Below are 19,319 nucleotides of genomic sequence, written 5' to 3'. Positions count from 1 at the left end.
TACTGCAGGCATGGTACAGGAGACAGTCAGAGACTGCAGGCATGGTACAGGAGACAGTCAGGAACTGCAGGCATGGTACAGGAGACAGTCAGGGACTGCAGGCATGGTAAAGGAGACAGTCAGGGACTGCAGGCATGGTACAGGAGACAGTCAGGGACTGCAGGCATGGTACAGGAGACAGTCAGAGACAGCAGGCATGGTACAAGAGACAGTCAGGGACTGCAGGCATGGTACAGGAGACAGTCAGGGACTGCAGGCATGGTAAAGGAGACAGTCAGGGACTGCAGGCATGGTACAGGAGACAGTCAGGGACTGCAGGCATGGTACAGGAGACAGTCAGAGACAGCAGGCATGGTACATGAGACAGTCAGGGACAGCAGGCATGGTACAGGAGACAGTCAGGGACCGCAGGCATGGTACAGGAGACAGTCAGGGACCGCAGGCATGGTACAGGAGACAGTCAGGGACCGCAGGCATGGCACAGGAGACACAAAGAGACTGCATGGTACAGGAGAAATCCAGAGACTGGAGGCATGGTACAGGAGACAGTCAGAGACTGCATGGTACAGGAGACAGTCAGAGACTGCAGGTATGGTACAGGAGACACAAAGAGACTGCATGGTACAGGAGAAATCCAGAGACTGGAGGCATGGTACAGGAGACAGTCAGAGACTGCAGGCATGGTACAGGAGACAGTCAGAGACTGCAGGCATGGTACAGGAGACAGTCAGGGACCGCAGGCATGGTACAGGAGACAGTCAGGGACCGCAGGCATGGTACAGGAGACAGTCAGGGACTGTAGGTATGGTACAGGAGACAGTCAGGGACTGCAGGCATGGTACAGGAGACAGTCAGAGACAGCAGGCATGGTACAGGAGACAGTCAGAGACTGCAGGCATGGTACAGGAGACAGTCAGAGACTGCAGGCATGGTACAGGAGACAGTCAGGGACCACAGGCATGATACAGGAGACAGTCAGGGACTGTAGGCATGGTACAGAAGATCATCAGAGACTGCAGGCATGGTACAGGGGACCGTCAGAGACAGCAGGCATGGTACAGGAGATCGTCAGAGATTTTAGACATGGTACAGTAGACAATCAGAAACTGCAGGCATGGTACAGGAGACAGTCAGAAACTGCAGGCATGGTACAGGAGACAAAGAGACTGCAGGCATGGTACAGGAGACAGTCAGAGACTGCATGGTACAGGAGACAGTCAGAGACTGCAGGCATGCTACAGGAGACAGTCAGAGACTGCAGGCATGGTACAGGAGACAGTCAGAGACTGCAGGCATGGTACAGGAGACAGTCAGGGACTGCAGGCATGGTACAGGAGACAGTCAGGGACTGCAGGCATGGTACAGGAGACAGTCAGGGACTGCAGGCATGGTAAAGGAGACAGTCAGGGACTGCAGGCATGGTAAAGGAGACAGTCAGGGACTGCAGGCATGGTACAGGAGACAGTCAGGGACTGCAGGCATGGCACAGAAGACCGTCAGAGACTGCAGGCATGGTACAGGAGACAGTCAGGGACTGCAGGCATGGTACAGGAGACAGTCAGAGACAGCAGGCATGGTACAGGAGACAGTCAGAGACAGCAGGCATGGTACAGGAGACAGTCAGAGACAGAAGGCATGGTACAGGAGACAGTCAGGGACTGTAGGCATGGTACAAAAGATCATCAGAGACTGCAGGCATGGTACAGGGGACCGTCAGAGACAGCAGGCATGGTACAGGAGACCGTCAGAGATTTTAGACATGATACAGTAGACAATCAGAAACTGCAGGCATGGTACAGGAGACAAAGAGACTGCAGGCATGGTACAGGAGACACAAAGAGACTGCATGGTACAGGAGACAGTCAGAGACTGCAGGCATGGTACAGGAGACAGTCAGAGACTGCAGGCATGGTACAGGAGACAGTCAGAGACTGCAGGCATGGTACAGGAGACAGTCAGGGACTGCAGGCATGGTAAAGGAGACAGTCAGGGACTGCAGGCATGGCACAGAAGACCGTCAGAGACTGCAGGCATGGTACAGGAGACAGTCAGAGACAGCAGGCATGGTACAGGAGACAGTCAGGGACTGTAGGCATGGTACAAAAGATCATCAGAGACTGCAGGCATGGTACAGGGGACCGTCAGAGACAGCAGGCATGGTACAGGAGACCGTCAGAGATTTTAGACATGATACAGTAGACAATCAGAAACTGCAGGCATGGTACAGGAGACAAAGAGACTGCAGGCATGGTACAGGAGACACAAAGAGACTGCAGGCATGGTACAGGAGACAGTCAGAGACTGCAGGCATGGTACAGGAGACAGTCAGAGACGGTCAGGCATGGTACAGGAGACAGTCAGGAATGGTACAGGAGACAGTCAGGGACTGCAGGCATGGTACAGGAGACAGTCAGAGACAGCAGGCATGGTACAGGAGACACAAAGAGACTGCATGGTACAGGAGAAATCCAGAGACTGGAGGCATGGTACAGGAGACAGTCAGAGACTGCATGGTACAGGAGACAGTCAGAGACTGCAGGTATGGTACAGGAGACACAAAGAGACTGCATGGTACAGGAGAAATCCAGAGACTGGAGGCATGGTACAGGAGACAGTCAGAGACTGCAGGCATGGTACAGGAGACAGTCAGAGACTGCAGGCATGGTACAGGAGACAGTCAGGGACCGCAGGCATGGTACAGGAGACAGTCAGGGACCGCAGGCATGGTACAGGAGACAGTCAGGGACTGTAGGTATGGTACAGGAGACAGTCAGGGACTGCAGGCATGGTACAGGAGACAGTCAGAGACAGCAGGCATGGTACAGGAGACAGTCAGAGACTGCAGGCATGGTACAGGAGACAGTCAGAGACTGCAGGCATGGTACAGGAGACAGTCAGGGACCACAGGCATGATACAGGAGACAGTCAGGGACTGTAGGCATGGTACAGAAGATCATCAGAGACTGCAGGCATGGTACAGGGGACCGTCAGAGACAGCAGGCATGGTACAGGAGATCGTCAGAGATTTTAGACATGATACAGTAGACAATCAGAAACTGCAGGCATGGTACAGGAGACAGTCAGAAACTGCAGGCATGGTACAGGAGACAAAGAGACTGCAGGCATGGTACAGGAGACAGTCAGAGACTGCATGGTACAGGAGACAGTCAGAGACTGCAGGCATGCTACAGGAGACAGTCAGAGACTGCAGGCATGGTACAGGAGACAGTCAGAGACTGCAGGCATGGTACAGGAGACAGTCAGGGACTGCAGGCATGGTACAGGAGACAGTCAGGGACTGCAGGCATGGTACAGGAGACAGTCAGGGACTGCAGGCATGGTAAAGGAGACAGTCAGGGACTGCAGGCATGGTAAAGGAGACAGTCAGGGACTGCAGGCATGGTACAGGAGACAGTCAGGGACTGCAGGCATGGCACAGAAGACCGTCAGAGACTGCAGGCATGGTACAGGAGACAGTCAGGGACTGCAGGCATGGTACAGGAGACAGTCAGAGACAGCAGGCATGGTACAGGAGACAGTCAGAGACAGCAGGCATGGTACAGGAGACAGTCAGAGACAGAAGGCATGGTACAGGAGACAGTCAGGGACTGTAGGCATGGTACAAAAGATCATCAGAGACTGCAGGCATGGTACAGGGGACCGTCAGAGACAGCAGGCATGGTACAGGAGACCGTCAGAGATTTTAGACATGATACAGTAGACAATCAGAAACTGCAGGCATGGTACAGGAGACAAAGAGACTGCAGGCATGGTACAGGAGACACAAAGAGACTGCATGGTACAGGAGACAGTCAGAGACTGCAGGCATGGTACAGGAGACAGTCAGAGACTGCAGGCATGGTACAGGAGACAGTCAGAGACTGCAGGCATGGTACAGGAGACAGTCAGAGACTGCAGGCATGGTACAGGAGACAGTCAGAGACTGCAGGCATGGTACAGGAGACAGTCAGGGACTGCAGGCATGGTAAAGGAGACAGTCAGGGACTGCAGGCATGGCACAGAAGACCGTCAGAGACTGCAGGCATGGTACAGGAGACAGTCAGAGACAGCAGGCATGGTACAGGAGACAGTCAGGGACTGTAGGCATGGTACAAAAGATCATCAGAGACTGCAGGCATGGTACAGGGGACCGTCAGAGACAGCAGGCATGGTACAGGAGACCGTCAGAGATTTTAGACATGATACAGTAGACAATCAGAAACTGCAGGCATGGTACAGGAGACAAAGAGACTGCAGGCATGGTACAGGAGACACAAAGAGACTGCAGGCATGGTACAGGAGACAGTCAGAGACTGCAGGCATGGTACAGGAGACAGTCAGAGACGGTCAGGCATGGTACAGGAGACAGTCAGGAATGGTACAGGAGACAGTCAGGGACTGCAGGCATGGTACGGGAGACAGTCAGGGACTGCAGGCATGGTACAGGAGACAGTCAGGGACTGCAGGCATGGTACAGGAGACAGTCAGAGACTGCAGGCATGGTACGGGAGACAGTCAGGGACTGCAGGCATGGTACAGGAGACAGTCAGGCATGGTACAGGAGACAGTCAGAGACAGCAGGCATGGTACAGGAAACAGTCAGAGACAGCAGGCATGGTACAGGAAACAGTCAGAGACTGCAGGCATGGTACAGGAGACAGTCAGAGACTGCAGGCATGGTACAGGAGACAGTCAGAGACTGCAGGCATGGTACAGGAGACAGTCAGAGACTGCAGGCATGGTACAGGAGACAGTCAGAGACTGCAGGCATGGTACAGGAGACAGTCAGGGACTGCAGGCATGGTACAGGAGACAGTCAGGGACTGCAGGCATGGTACAGGAGACAGTCAGGGACTGCAGGCATGGTAAAGGAGACAGTCAGGGACTGCAGGCATGGCACAGAAGACCGTCAGAGACTGCAGGCATGGTACAGGAGACAGTCAGAGACAGCAGGCATGGTACAGGAGACAGTCAGGGACTGTAGGCATGGTACAAAAGATCATCAGAGACTGCAGGCATGGTACAGGGGACCGTCAGAGACTGCAGGCATGGTACAGGAGACAGTCAGAGACTGCAGGCATGGTACAGGAGACAGTCAGAGACTGCAGGCATGGTACAGGAGACAGTCAGAGACTGCAGGCATGGTACAGGAGACAGTCAGAGACTGCAGGCATGGTACAGGAGACAGTCAGGGACTGCAGGCATGGTACAGGAGACAGTCAGGGACTGCAGGCATGGCACAGAAGACCGTCAGAGACTGCAGGCATGGTACAGGAGACAGTCAGAGACAGCAGGCATGGTACAGGAGACAGTCAGGGACTGTAGGCATGGTACAAAAGATCATCAGAGACTGCAGGCATGGTACAGGGGACCGTCAGAGACAGCAGGCATGGTACAGGAGACCGTCAGAGATTTTAGACATGATACAGTAGACAATCAGAAACTGCAGGCATGGTACAGGAGACAAAGAGACTGCAGGCATGGTACAGGAGACACAAAGAGACTGCAGGCATGGTACAGGAGACAGTCAGAGACTGCAGGCATGGTACAGGAGACAGTCAGAGACAGTCAGGCATGGTACAGGAGACAGTCAGGAATGGTACAGGAGACAGTCAGGGACTGCAGGCATGGTACGGGAGACAGTCAGGGACTGCAGGCATGGTACGGGAGACAGTCAGGGACTGCAGGCATGGTACAGGAGACAGTCAGGGACTGCAGGCATGGTACAGGAGACAGTCAGAGACTGCAGGCATGGTACGGGAGACAGTCAGGGACTGCAGGCATGGTACAGGAGACAGTCAGGCATGGTACAGGAGACAGTCAGAGACAGCAGGCATGGTACAGGAAACAGTCAGAGACAGCAGGCATGGTACAGGAAACAGTCAGAGACTGCAGGCATGGTACAGGAGACAGTCAGAGACTGCAGGCATGGCACAGGAGACAGTCAGGCATGGTACAGGAGACAGTCAGAGACAGCAGGCATGGTACAGGAGACAGTCAGGGACTGCAGACATGGTACAGAAGATCATCAGGGACTGCAGGCATGGTACAGGAGATCGTCAGAGACCGCAGGCATGGTACAGGAGACCGTCAGACTGCAGGCATGGTACAGGAGACCGTCAGAGACTGCAGGCATGGTACAGGAGACCGTCAGAGACTGCAGGCATGGTACAGGGAGAGAGCCCCGCTGCCCAGTACAACAGGATACCGCCTGTACAGTGTCTTCATACAGAGCCCCCCTGTTCTCTGTCTCGGTATCCAGCCAGGTAGAGCCCGGAACAAGTGCTCTGTGTGGCCGGGAGTCAGAGCTGGAGGAGGGAGGTGTGCAGAGAGGAGACAAGGCTTGTGGACTGTTAGGAGTAGTGATGCCACTGGGAGGAGGTGGGGGTAGCACTGTCTGGAGGAGGAGGCAGTCCGCTCCCAACCAACATCACGTCCGGTATCGGTTTCGTGAGTACTGATACTCGCAAAAATGTCTAGTATTGGTGCCGATATTGATACCAGTATCGGTGCATCCCTACCATTCAGGTAACCAGAGATGTCAGAATGCATCTCCTGCCCCATTGCCTGTGAAGAGCCAGCTGTCATTGACACATTTATCCAGCACGGTTTGGTGCCTTACAGCAACATGCAGACACAGACTGATAGTGATGGGAATATTCAGACTCAGGCTAAGTAGATACTTGCTGCTCCTGGAGCCCACAGCCAGTGATGGCTGGTCTCCTCAGACACATATATGGAGGGGGATGACCAAAGACATTGGCCCATGTTTAGTTAGACAGATCTACCCATCTCACAGCTGACTTAGACCTTGAAGACTGGGCTTGATTTATGCATAGGTCACACAGACTATAGTATAAGGCAGCAGGGTTGTCATAGGTTGAACCAGTAATCCTTTGTCATTCTGCTGACGTAGCCTGGTGATATATTGGGATATTCACTATCGCTATTTACACTTCGTCCAACCTTTTATGTGTACAAAACTGGAATATGTCTGTTTGCACAGTAATGCCCTGTACACACAATAGGATTTTCCGACGGATGTTGGCTCAAACTTGTCTTGCTTACACACGGTCACACAAATGTTGTCGGAAATTCCGAACGTCAAGAACGCGGTGACGTACAAGACGTACGACGAGCCGAGAAAAATGAAGTTCAATAGTCAGTGCGGCTCTTCTGCTTGATTCCGAGCATGCGTGGAATTTTGTGCGTTGGAATTGTGTACACACGATCGGAATTTCCGTCAAGGGATTTTGTTGTCGGAAAATTTGAGATCCAGATCTCAAATTTTGTCGGAAATTCTGACGGAAAATGTCTGATGGAGCCTACACACGGTCAGAACAACGAGCTCCCATCGAACATTTGTTGTCGGAAAATCCTATCGTGTGTACAGGGCATAAGAGTGAAGGGGCCATTGTTGCAGAATATACAGCTGCACAAGGACCCTCTAGAATTTGGGAGCCCATTTGCATGAGATGTAATCTAGCTATTGATACACAGGGAATCATTGTATCTGGGTAGTAATTATTGAGGAAGGCCAGAAAAATTGCTCTTGCACAGGATTCCTTTGCTGACTTTTGTTTGCAACTACCTACTATATGTGTTCTAGGTGCTGCTCTCACCTTACTTTACTAGTGGTCAGTTTGTAGAGATGCCTAAAAATGTCCAATTTGTGCAGGATCTGAGAGCTTTTAAACTTGAGAAGCACTAGAGTGGTGCATACAATGTACAAGCCCCACATCTCTCTATGAGGAGGGGAATGGCACAGAACATATAGAAGCAGTAATATATCATGAGGAGAGCATTAATGTTCAGGATTTCTAACCTACCCAGTCAATTGTTCCTCCCAAATAGTGGTTATGTGAGTATCCCATAGACGTACATGTGAGATTGTCACCTGATTAAGATTGTGATGCAACTGTAGGAGAAATAAATCTGCAGCCTTGTTTCACAAAGATTTTATGGAGTTTTTAAACCGGTTTCAGGAAGGTATACCGAGTCTGAAACAGTGTCAATATACTTCTCAATGGTCTTCTTATAGATGTATAAATATATAAAGTACCAAAATGGGTATCAGAGGTTAGCAAAGCAAAAGTTGCTGAGTATAGCAAGAAGAGGGAAAATATCTCATTTATCTGTAGCCGTATTCCTATGCTGAAAGATAAGCCCCTTATTATAAAGGTATACATCAGGTGGCTATAGGGGAAAAGGGAGGAAGAGGTAGGGGGAGAAAAGGAAATAAAATGGGTAAAAGAGAAAAGCGTGAGGGGAAAAGAGTAGAGGAAGAGATTTGGTTTATACAGGGGGAAAGGGAAGGAGGGAAGAACGGAGGGATCCCTGGGGTCTGGCCAGACACATGGCTTCTCTAATGTACTGGGGAGTGAAAGGAGAGAGTGGTCAAGGTTCATGTGGTTATTATAATTTAATCATGGAGACTTTAACTTAAGAAATTTAAAGTGAGTGTTGTTAAGCATTGCAGTAGGCATCTGCTGGTGCACCATAATGCACGTTATTCACGGCTTCAACTATGCAAAATTGATGGTTGTTTCCACACTTTAGCCAATGTTTGACTGGCAGCTCTGCTAGGTTTAGTTTGTGTTTGAAAAGCTCTGGTCAGTGCAGCAGTACTTCCCAGGGATTCCATATATAGTTGGTGTTCAGGGCTGACCTGAGCACATGTTGAACACACAAATCCCAAATCGGGTAGCTTTGGGACACCGCCACCACATATGTAACGCCACATTCCCCACAGCCTTGATAGCAGACTAGGGTGGAGAGGCTGATTGTTTAATAAAATGCATAATATCTGGGAAGGAATAAAAAGAGCAAACATGCACATTATTAATGTCTTTAGTAATGCAGCCCTGCTGTTCAGCAAAATTTGGTCTGCTGAAAACATGACTATTCACTTTTGAGAGCTGCAGGACTTTTTCTATCACTTGGGAAGGTAAAACTCTTGTCTAGGATGGCTCCTTCCTAGGTCTGGACGAAATATTGTTCCCAGGTATCATTGAGCAATGGATAGAAGAGTAGTGGGCATCACCTGGCACTTTATGATGCCTTCTATGCGCTGGAAAACCGTTTTTTTTTTTTTTTTTCTGAAGTTTTTTTAAGACCATGATAAATAAAGCTCATTTCAAAATTGTGTTTTGAAATGGGCTTGATTCTTTTTAATTTTCTGTTTCAATATATTTAACATTTCAATAATCATAACAAGCCACGGTTTGCCCACACAGGGGCGACATCGAACAGGCATGTAAAGTAACAGTGCGTGAACGCGTAATAAGTAACATAACCGTACCCTGTTAGCAGGACCGTAGAGGACCAGGTTAAAAATTAGGCATATATCATAGGCTATATTACTCTGTAAGTTGGAGTACAGCAACAGGGATGAAGAGAAGAAGGAGGAAACGGAGAAAGGAGAAAAAAAAGAGGAGAGGGGCCCCAAGAGAGGATGAGTACCACGGACGTGGGAACCGTACAATCAAGGTTTAAAGCCAACCATAACTAGTCGGGGGCAGGGACGGGAAGGAGTAACTTATCCACTGTGATTCTTTTTAATTTTCAATTTAGAACTGAGAAATGTATTCTACAATCATTTGTTATGAGCTATGTACACAGGCTGCAGTTCATTAAAGTAGTGACAACACTTTTCTGGCAGTACAAGCTGTCCGTTGTAAGTGATGCGACAAATTAATTCAACATTTGTACCATTTTCATAAACCGTTGTGATGTGTGCAACTTATTCATAAAATTTTTATTTACCACACTTTAGTATTCTGGTACTATAATAATCGTTAATTGCTAGGACAGCAAGGGTAGATTTTTGGGTTATTCCCAGAGTTCAGTTTTAAGTATGTCATTTATAAAGCTTATGCTTTATTGAACATAACCTATATACAAAAAAGTGCCAAGCTTCTTTTGTTAACCTTTTCACAAGCCATTTTCTCCTATAATAAACCTGTGAAACTAGCAAAATTTTGTGAGAACAGAATTCTAGAGAAATGGTCAGATCAGATTTTGTTTATAAATGACATCTGCCAAGTGTCCTGTGTGAGCCTTTGGATACCCCTGGCCATCTGGTGCCTGTATAACTGATAGGTATGATGGGTGGTTGTATACAGAACTTACCGTCCTTATCACCATAAGAAGCAAGGCTGGCCAGGTTGTAAGTTTGTTACCTCCTGTTTATACTGTACGATACAAGCATGCATGTGCGTGTTGGTGTTAGGTGTACTTATTGATCCCAACATTTCTTATTCATCAGTCACTGTCTCCTGTCTATGTCCAGCATAATAGTGATGAATAATTGGTCTTTCTACTTGTGTGTTGATCTGAAGCAAATTATTTTCATTATAAATACAATTTTTTCCAGGTATGGATTCTCATCCTAGGAGCCATATTTGGCTTTTGTTCATATGGACCTATTGCTCTCTTTGGCGTTATTGCCAATGAAAGTGCTCCATCCAACTTCTGCGGCACGTCTCATGCAATTGTGGCTCTTTCTGCCAATGGTAAGTTGAAAATCGTTTATACAGTATGAATGTATTTCCTGTTATTACTTTGTGTGCTATACCTTTGTTTTAAAAATTGTGTATTCTAAATATGGATATAAGTGTATAACTTTAGGTGTTAGCTTTTGTGCTGTCTCTGTTTCTTGATCATGTATACAGAATAGTTCTCGCACAGAAAAATTGCTGCCATTTTTCCTTTTTTCATATGACTGTGAAGGTTTTCATTTATCCAGGTCATGGTATAGCAATTGGTAGTTAGTAACATTTAGATGATTGTAAACTTTTTTTTTGTTGTTCATAACAAACTGGTTTATACTTACCTGCGCTGTGCAATCGAATTGCACAGAGTGGCCCCGGACCTCCTCTTCTAAGGTCCCCTGACGGCCTTCCTGGCTCCTCCTCTCCTTGGTGTTCCACCATAAGAAGCTGCTTTCTATGGTGGCACACCTGCAGACTCAATCCCCTGCCACGCTGCCTGTGTCCATAGACAGTGATGTGCACAAAAGCGACAATAGACATGTAATTTTGAAGAGATTACGGCAACAGTTTTTTTTTTCATTCTTTCGGGAAAAAAAGGTTTTAATTGTATTTATTTTTTTTTTTTTTTTTTTTTTTTTTTTTTTTTTTTTTTTTTAAATTCCTTTATTTTATTTTATTTTCAAGGGAACGTGTTACAGTTTGAGGTACATATTGTCAAGTTCTATAACATTTAATGGATAACATAAAACAGTGGTAGGGAGAAGATTTTAACAGGAACTGTCGTCGTCTAGAGATGTAACACATAAACAATCCTCTCGTTTACACAGTCTGTATGGTGAAAGCGGAGCCTGTGTGCATGGGAGGGTCTAGTGTAATGACTATCTTAGTGTCCATTTGCACGCATTTCCCTGAGACATGCCTTGTGTAAACAGGTAACTCGTGTAATTATCCTTTATCGGTAGGTAAAGGGGTGAAGTAAAATAACAAAAAGAGAAACTCTCCACTGATCGGGGGTGGGGATATTCCTGGTCGACCAGTGAAGTCCGGCAAAGGGCAACTAACATAAAGTAATGTAGACCATGATATTCATTATATCTGATCAGATCTTCCCTAAGCCGGTAGAGTATAGGGGATTGTGTGAGGACTGGGGAGGGTGGGGGGGGGGAGGGAGGAGGAAAAAGCGGGAGACAATAAGGGGGAGGGGTAAGGATATTAGAGAGGAGAGATGGAGAGGGAGGTGAAGAAGGTAAGGAAGGGGGGTAAAGAGAGGTAAAGAGGGGAGGGTGGTGGTGCCACCCTCCAGCCAGGCGGGGCCCCCATAACGGGGGGTGTCCACGTTAAGACATCTCCCGGAGGTAGGCCTCGGAGTAAATGAAGTGTTGCCAAGGGCGCCAGGTCTCCCGGAAGGCTTCCTCCCTGTCATGCAGCGTGGCCGTGAGATCTTCCATGTCACGCAGTTCATTAACCCTGGCATACCACTGGATCTTAGTTGGTGGGGTTTCCGATCTCCAAAATAGAGGGATGCAGGCCTTGGCCGCATTAAGTAGTTGTATAGTGAGTGAGGCTTTATATTTCTTAATTGTTCTGCTAGATAGGTGCAGCAAACAGGCCCCGGGATCTCCCCCCAGTGCGACGCCCGTTAAACGTTCGATCGTGTCTGTCACCTCTTTCCAATAAGGTTTAATCTTGGGGCAGTCCCAGAAAATGTGCAACATCGTTCCTTCTCCTGTTCCACAGCGCCAACATATACTTGGTACCTGCGGGAGGAACCTGTGGAGAGTGGATGGTACCTTGTACCATCTGGTCACAATCTTGTAGCATGTCTCTTGGACCCTTGTGGCTAGAGAAGATTTTTGGGCAAAATGTAAGATCTTTTCCCTTTGTGCTTCATTAAAATGCACTCCTAATTCTGTTTCCCATTTAGTGAGGAAGGGGGGCACAAAGCTTTCAGGCGGGGCAATCAGGGAGAGGTAGATCGAGGACAGGGAGTGGCGTACGGGCTCTCTGCGGTGGCAGACACGTTCCAACTCCGTGAGTGGGCGTGGGGGACCTAAAGTCTGAGCACTTCGGCGTAAAAAATTACGCAGTTGGAGACCACTCAGGAAATCCAATGGCGTGTCCAGGTCCTCAATTCCCGCGGCCGACCGGAGCCGGCCACCGGCATCTAGGAAATCGTGGAGGTGTGGCCATCTATCTCCCTCCGATAGGGCTCTATAGATCGGGCCCTGGCAGCCCGGCAAGAAATCAGGGTTGCCCAGTATCGGCACCATAGGGGAAGGAATAGGTGATATCAGGGTTTTACGAAAGGTTTCTCTGGCCACTCTTAATGTGTTTCCCAGAGTCGGGTGTTCGGCGATGATCTTCGGGATCGGAGTGGAAAGCCACGGCCAACTCCTAGCCGTTCCATCGGAGTCCTCCATCTCCATATGGACCCATTGTTTGGCTTCTGAGTGGCAGTACCAGTCTATCAGTCTGGTAAGATGTGTTGCCCTGTAGTAGGCTTTTACGTCTGGTAGTCCCACTCCACCCCTACGTTTTGTCATATAGAGTAGTTGTAATTTGATGCGAGGTTGCCCGCGTGACCAGACAAAATCTCGGAAAAGTGCGTCAAGTCGCTTGAAGAAGGAGGGCGGGAGATGTATGGGGAGGGCCTGCAGGAGATAGAGTATCCTCGGGAGGGCTGTCATCTTGATGGCATTACAGCGTCCAAACCACGTTAGAGTGAGGGAGTGCCAATGTTGTAGGTCTGTTTTAAGCCTGTGTAGAAGAGTGGCAAAGTTTGCTTGGTAAAGGTGGGCGGGGTCCGCGGTAATGGCCACTCCTAGGTACGGAATGGTATCGGTTGCCCAGTGGAACTTGTAGTTCAGGCGTAATTGTCGGATACTTTGAGAGCTCAATGTGATATTAAGCATGGAGGATTTAGACATGTTTATTTTAAATAGGGACAGGGCTCCGTACTCCCTCAGGGAATAAAGCAAGGCGGGGAGTGAGGCAGTGGGGTCAGCCAAGAAGAAGATAAGGTCATCCGCGAAAGCGGCGACCTTGTGGGCTCCAGATGTTTTACGAAAGCCCTCTATTTGGGGGTTGGCCCGTATCTTACAGAGCAGAGGTTCCAAAGAAAGAATAAAGATTAGAGGAGACAGGGGACAACCCTGTCTGGTACCATTTCGGATGTGGAAATAACCCGACCTGGTTTCGTTAACCCTAACCGCCGCTGTGGGGCTGGAGTAGAGAGATAAGATCCAGCTGAGCATCGACGACCGGAGGCCAATGTGTTCGAGAGTAGCTCTGACAAATGTCCAGTCTACACGGTCGAAAGCCTTCTCCGCGTCAGTTGACAGCAGGAGAAGGGGTCGTCGCGTGGTCCTGGCGGCATGTATGAGGTTCAGCACCCTAATGGTGTTGTCACGTGGTTCCCGTTGGGGGACAAAACCCGCTTGGTCTTTGTGAATTAGGTTTGGTATGTGTGGGAGCAATCTGTTCGCCAGGATCTTGGCAAACAGTTTCAAGTCGGTGTTTAGCAAAGCTATCGGTCGGTAGTTTCCACACCGGAGTAGGTCCTTTCCCTCTTTAGGGATGAGAGAAATGTAGGCCCTAAGGGAATCTATGGGGAAGGAATTACCTTGCGTAATTGAGTTAAGTGCATCCACTAGCGGTTTAGAGAGCGTCTCAAAAAAGGTTTTGAAATAAATTGGAGTAAGGCCATCGGGGCTTTAATTGTATTTAAATCCAATAGAGTTTTTTAGTTTTGGATAGAGCAGTATTATAATCACTGTTTGTTGCTGTTTTTTTTCCCTAGGAGAGGGATTTACTCTCTCAATTTGTCCTGGTGACCATTATTAGCAGGACTGAAAGCAAGGGAAAAATCCAATATTTTAACTCGTCACTAGAACTGTAATAGAGGGATTTTTTTTTTTATCAGGGCACTTGTTCTGGTATCAGCTGTCTAAAAGGCCATTTCCCTTACTTTGGATATATTTGCTGTCACTTCCTGTTGTGTATCCTGTACAGGAAGTAAAGGGAAACCCCCCACCCCACTGGGGACACAGATGGCAAAAAACTTACAGGGTTTCTAACAATTCCTTTCTCTATCCAAACTAGATCAATCAGTTAGTTATTTTGCAGTGTTGTGCTTTGTTAGTTTAAACTGTTTTGCAGTTAAATCTGTTCAGGACACACACTCTTTATATATTAGAATTTGATAAGTATATTTATTGAAGCTGTTTTTATAATACATATCAGGTATAATATAGTTAAAACGATTGTATAGTCTGTTATTTTAATAGGAAAAAAAAAAAAAAAATTTCTACGGATCCTAATCTTCTGGGGTCCCTGGCTGAAGCTCCTGGCAAGTGCCCCCACAGCAAGCAGCTTGCTATGGGGGCACCCGAGCTACAGCTCCAAGTGTCTACCCACATCTCTCTCTCTCCTCATTCTCGGACAACCAAGGCATTCGTGGACATCTCTGGATCGATTATGGGGCTCGGGTAAGTATTAGAGGGGCTGCTGCACACAGGGTTTTTTTAACTTCATGCAAAGAATGCATTAAGATAAAAAAAAAACTGCCTTTACAACCACTTTAATTGTTTACACTTTAGTGTTCTCATGAGAAAATTTCCTCTCACCTTTTCTGTGACAATGGGTTACAAACTGCAGTAAAATCCAAACATGTTTCTGATTATAGCTTCACTGTTCTCATTTAAATAAAGCTTCTCATTTTAGCACTCTTTATTTTCTTTCAGTTGGCGGATTTCTTGCAGGATTGCCCTTCAGCACTGTTGCCAAATATTACGGATGGGATGCAGCATTCTGGGTTGCTGAGATGATCTGTCTGGCAGTCACCATAATCTTCTTTCTTCTGAGGAACATCCAGACTAAAATGGGGCGTTTGCCCAAAAAGTCAGACTGAAATGAAATTCAAGATCCCTCCACCGAAGAGCATGGAAGTCAGATGGAAGGTGGAGGGATGGATTTTAAATTATTAACTCTTTTCAACTCAAAGTACTGCAGCGTTCTGATTGGATGCTGCAAGCAAGTCATGTGGCCTTTCCCCGTTAAGGCACAGAAGTGTCCAGACTGCAGGACATGAAGAAAACGGGGATATAACACACTGCACATAGCCAATGTGAAATCTATTAGATTTTATGAAGGAAAGTTCATTTTACCTTCTATTGTGATATATCACAGACTTTTAACTGGAATTAATACTACTGCACCTATCACATATAAAACTAAGAACAATAGTGTCATTAAATAAACAAAACTGGAACAAACCCTTTGTAACTGGGTTACTGGAACAAGGTGACCTGTCAGATTTTCCTGCAGTTGTATTCCTACTCTTCTCATGCTTAGTGATTGTAAAGCATTAAAGTGAAAAACCTTCTGTGCTGCGGCTCCCCCCAAACCCCCCCTATTTTTTTTCTTACCTGCCCGATCTGATCCAGCAACGTGCAGGAGAGCAGAGGCTTCCTCCTCATTGATCACAGGAGCCATTGGCTCTCGCTGCTGTCAATTGGTACATCCGCAGGACTCGGTAGCAAGCCCACACAGGTGCCCCCATGGAAAGCGGCTTTCCGTGGTGGCACCCAAAGAAGGAGGAGGGGCCTGGCGTACCAGTGGAGGACCCCAGAAGTGGCTCTGGGCTGCTCAGTGCAAAACAATTGCACAGAGCAGGTAAATATAAGCATGTTTTTGTTTTTTAAATAAACGTTTACAATCAATTTTAAGGTGTCCATAGAGAGACAGCATGTCTTAGGAAAATTTGTATGAAGATTCTCAGAACATCTGAATGTCGTTCGAAAGATTTTGTTTACTTGTAACATTTGATTTTGGAACGAATGGACTTTACCAAATGGAAACCACATACACTGCTAGAAATTTGAGAAACATTTTCCATCCTGCTCCTTTGGAATTTTTTTGGGCATTGTAGTCAAAAACAAACATTTGACCCACTAACGATGAGAAAAATGAACAAACTTTCTTATAACAGAAAAAAAATACGCTAGAGCTAGACTATTGAGGCACACCATCAAAAGTGTAACTGCAATGTTTTAGTGTAACAATATGGAAAATATTTTTATGAACATGGATGTTAAAGAAAAACTTTTTATGCAAGATGGTGTGCTTTAGAAGTCACATTCTAGCATATTTTTCTTCCCTTTTATTGTGTTTGATGCCTTTTATGGAGACGTGGCACTATTTTTTCAAATCTTCTTAGACTGTTCTTTTCCTATGAATTTTCTGTTGAAATTCTACCCATCGTTAATGCGATGGAAGGGTATCAGGATTGTTTTAATTGACCATGGAAAGTTTAGAACGGTGATATTACATTTCCCCAACCCCCCCAGGTAAGGCTTATATGTTTGAAAAGAAACCGAAACTGTATTTTGCTTCCTGGTGATGACATGATGACAGCTTACACTGTGTCCCAGAAAAGAATGGCGATCACCAGCATTGGAATTTTATGACTGGAGCAAAGTAGGAGTAAAACAAGATGCAATACCTGCCCGCCTACAACAAGCACACATAATAATGGGATTCCTGTATATTCCGTTGTGTGAAGGCACATGTTCAGAGCAGTGGTACTCTGCAGCCAGATCTTGAATAATGTTAGAGTCAAAGCCATGTGTTTAGAATGGGAGTATTAAATAGAAATGGAAATAAAATCAAATACACTCAAGAGTGGCTTGCATCCTGTCTTCAGGATCATCTATTGCAGAATAAACCTCATGTTGAGCATATTTAAATATTTGCACCTTAAGAAGCTTAATAATACTATATTCAAAATTGATGCACGTTTAGAGAGTGTGTATAGGTGTGAGCGATCCGCTTAGTACGTTTTGTAGACTTATAGCTCTCAATAGCACAACATAGCAGTGAGCCAAGTACACCCATTCTTAGTGCTCAATAATAGCCTCTCCCAAGCTGGGTTTCTAACAGAAGGGATCCATGAGAGTTCACAAGGGGTTCTGTGACTATCAGTCAGGCACACAGATCTGTTTCCCTACAGTGTCTGGTTCTGGAACTGATGTCACTTTTCAGAGTCAGCAGTAAAACCTCTCCCCTCCTCTGAAGGGTAAGTGACCATGGACAAAGTTGATCTTTATTTCCTGTCTGTAAGGGCCACCAATACAGGGAGGGCCCTTCTAACAATGACCCACCAAGGTAAGGCAGCACTAGACTGACCACCAATATAAAGACGCTTTCTCCCACCAACGTAAAGCAGCAAAAAGACATGGATGGGTTTTACATTACACAGGTAAATTTCATTCTATACTCTTGTTGTATTTACAACTTACCAATCACTAATATACTATGAGCTGTAGATACATTTGTAGGCAGGAGTCACCTGAAAAATTGGTGTACGGGTGGGTTCCTATAGGGTAAAACATTTGAGAGTCTGCTTAATAATCTTTACATCCCCATAAGAGAAGGTTTAAGCCATCACAATGTTTGGGAAAAGTAGACTGCTGTCGTTTTAAAGGATTTTTATTGCGCATATGGTTTAACCTCTTGCTGACAAGGAAAGCATATGTGCAGTGGCAAAAAGGGTGGGCTTTAACACACCCACATGCCATATGTATGCATCCATGGGCAGCAGGGGTTTCTGGGCTGAGGGCGCAGAGTACCCAAGCAAAGGCGGCTACTGATCATGTGACAACAGTCACAAAATCAGACAGGCCACCCCCGGGGGGGTAATAGCTCAGTTAAAGGGATGCTGGAAGGGATTAAACAAGCAAGGTTCTTGATGGAACATGTACATTAATTAATAAAATCTTTAAGAGAGTGTATTCCAATTAACAAATTTGTTTATCTCAAACAAACCTCATTCATAAGTAATTAAAAAAATAAAATCATAAGAATGCAAAAAACTGGAAGAAGCTACAAAAGAATGTTCCAGATTGTTTGTGGTTATAGTCTTTATAATTCTCTATGCAACCACTAAAGTAATATTAAACCCTCTGTTTTATTTAGGCACTTTCAGCAGCTAATTTAATTACTTACAGAGAATACAGCTGCTTCATCTTTTAATACTTGCTTAGCTGCAGCCATGACTGCTGCTCCACAATTCCTGTTTCAGGGTGGTGCCTTCCTCTTGCAGCATCCTATGGAAAAACGTGCATGCAGGGACTAGTTTTGTCTCCCTACACTGTGTGCATCAGTGGAAACACACAACCCCATAGCCTTGAATTGCAAGGCACTAACCCTTCTCCTCCTCCCTCCAAGCTAACAGACTGACTGGAGACAGCACCGTCCAATGTTAATGCTTTCCTGTGAAGACTGGAAGTTCAGGGAAGTAGCACAGAGTGAAAGAGCCGGCAGCATCAACATTTTTAAGTTGCAAGTGCTTGGGTTGGAATTTAACCAAAAGTTTATTGGGGAATGTTCATTTTATTGCACTCAATGTTTTAAGCTAAAAAAGGGTTTAATACTACTTTAACATGTTACATTTTCCATCTCTTCAAGTCTCTCTTTCAATCTCTTTAAATCTGCAGCCTTCGTTAAAGAATATGTAAACCCAACATTTCACATTACTGATATGTTCCCACTGTACTGTGTACTTGTATGAGAAAGTCTCCTGTTCTTTGTGTGAAATCCCTGGTCTTCCGACCAGTCCCTCTGCTTTTCTGTTAAAAACTGACCACACTAAAGGCCCCTTTCACACGGGCTTTCCGATCAGGTCTGCCTGTCATTTTTTTAGGCCGACCTGATCAGAGTCTCCATTCACTCCTATGGAGCGGTGGATGTCAGCGGTGACATGTCCACTCACACCCGCTGCTATCCAATCCGTGAAATCCAGACGGATGGTGACCCTATTTTCCATCG

General features: G+C 46.6%; 1 protein-coding gene across 4 annotated transcripts in view; it reads left to right on the top strand.

Moving 5' to 3' along the window:
* SLC37A4 (solute carrier family 37 member 4) overlaps nt 1-17,172 on the top strand; it is a 57,286-nt gene extending 40,114 nt beyond the window's left edge. For all 4 annotated transcript variants that reach the window (XM_073602454.1, XM_073602455.1, XM_073602453.1 and 1 more), the window contains 2 exons: nt 10,376-10,514; nt 15,236-17,172. In XM_073602454.1, coding sequence (XP_073458555.1) covers nt 10,376-10,514; nt 15,236-15,402 — 306 coding nt within the window. In that variant the 3' untranslated portion in view covers nt 15,403-17,172. The remainder of the gene's footprint in view (nt 1-10,375; nt 10,515-15,235) is intronic.
* The last annotated feature ends 2,147 nt before the right edge of the window (nt 17,173-19,319 follow it).

The sequence above is a fragment of the Aquarana catesbeiana genome, linkage group LG10, assembly GCF_042186555.1.
Source record: "Aquarana catesbeiana isolate 2022-GZ linkage group LG10, ASM4218655v1, whole genome shotgun sequence".
Taxonomy (NCBI): domain Eukaryota; kingdom Metazoa; phylum Chordata; class Amphibia; order Anura; family Ranidae; genus Aquarana; species Aquarana catesbeiana.
Note: the sequence above shows the minus strand (reverse complement) of the source record. Positions and strands in the feature narration are given on the sequence as shown.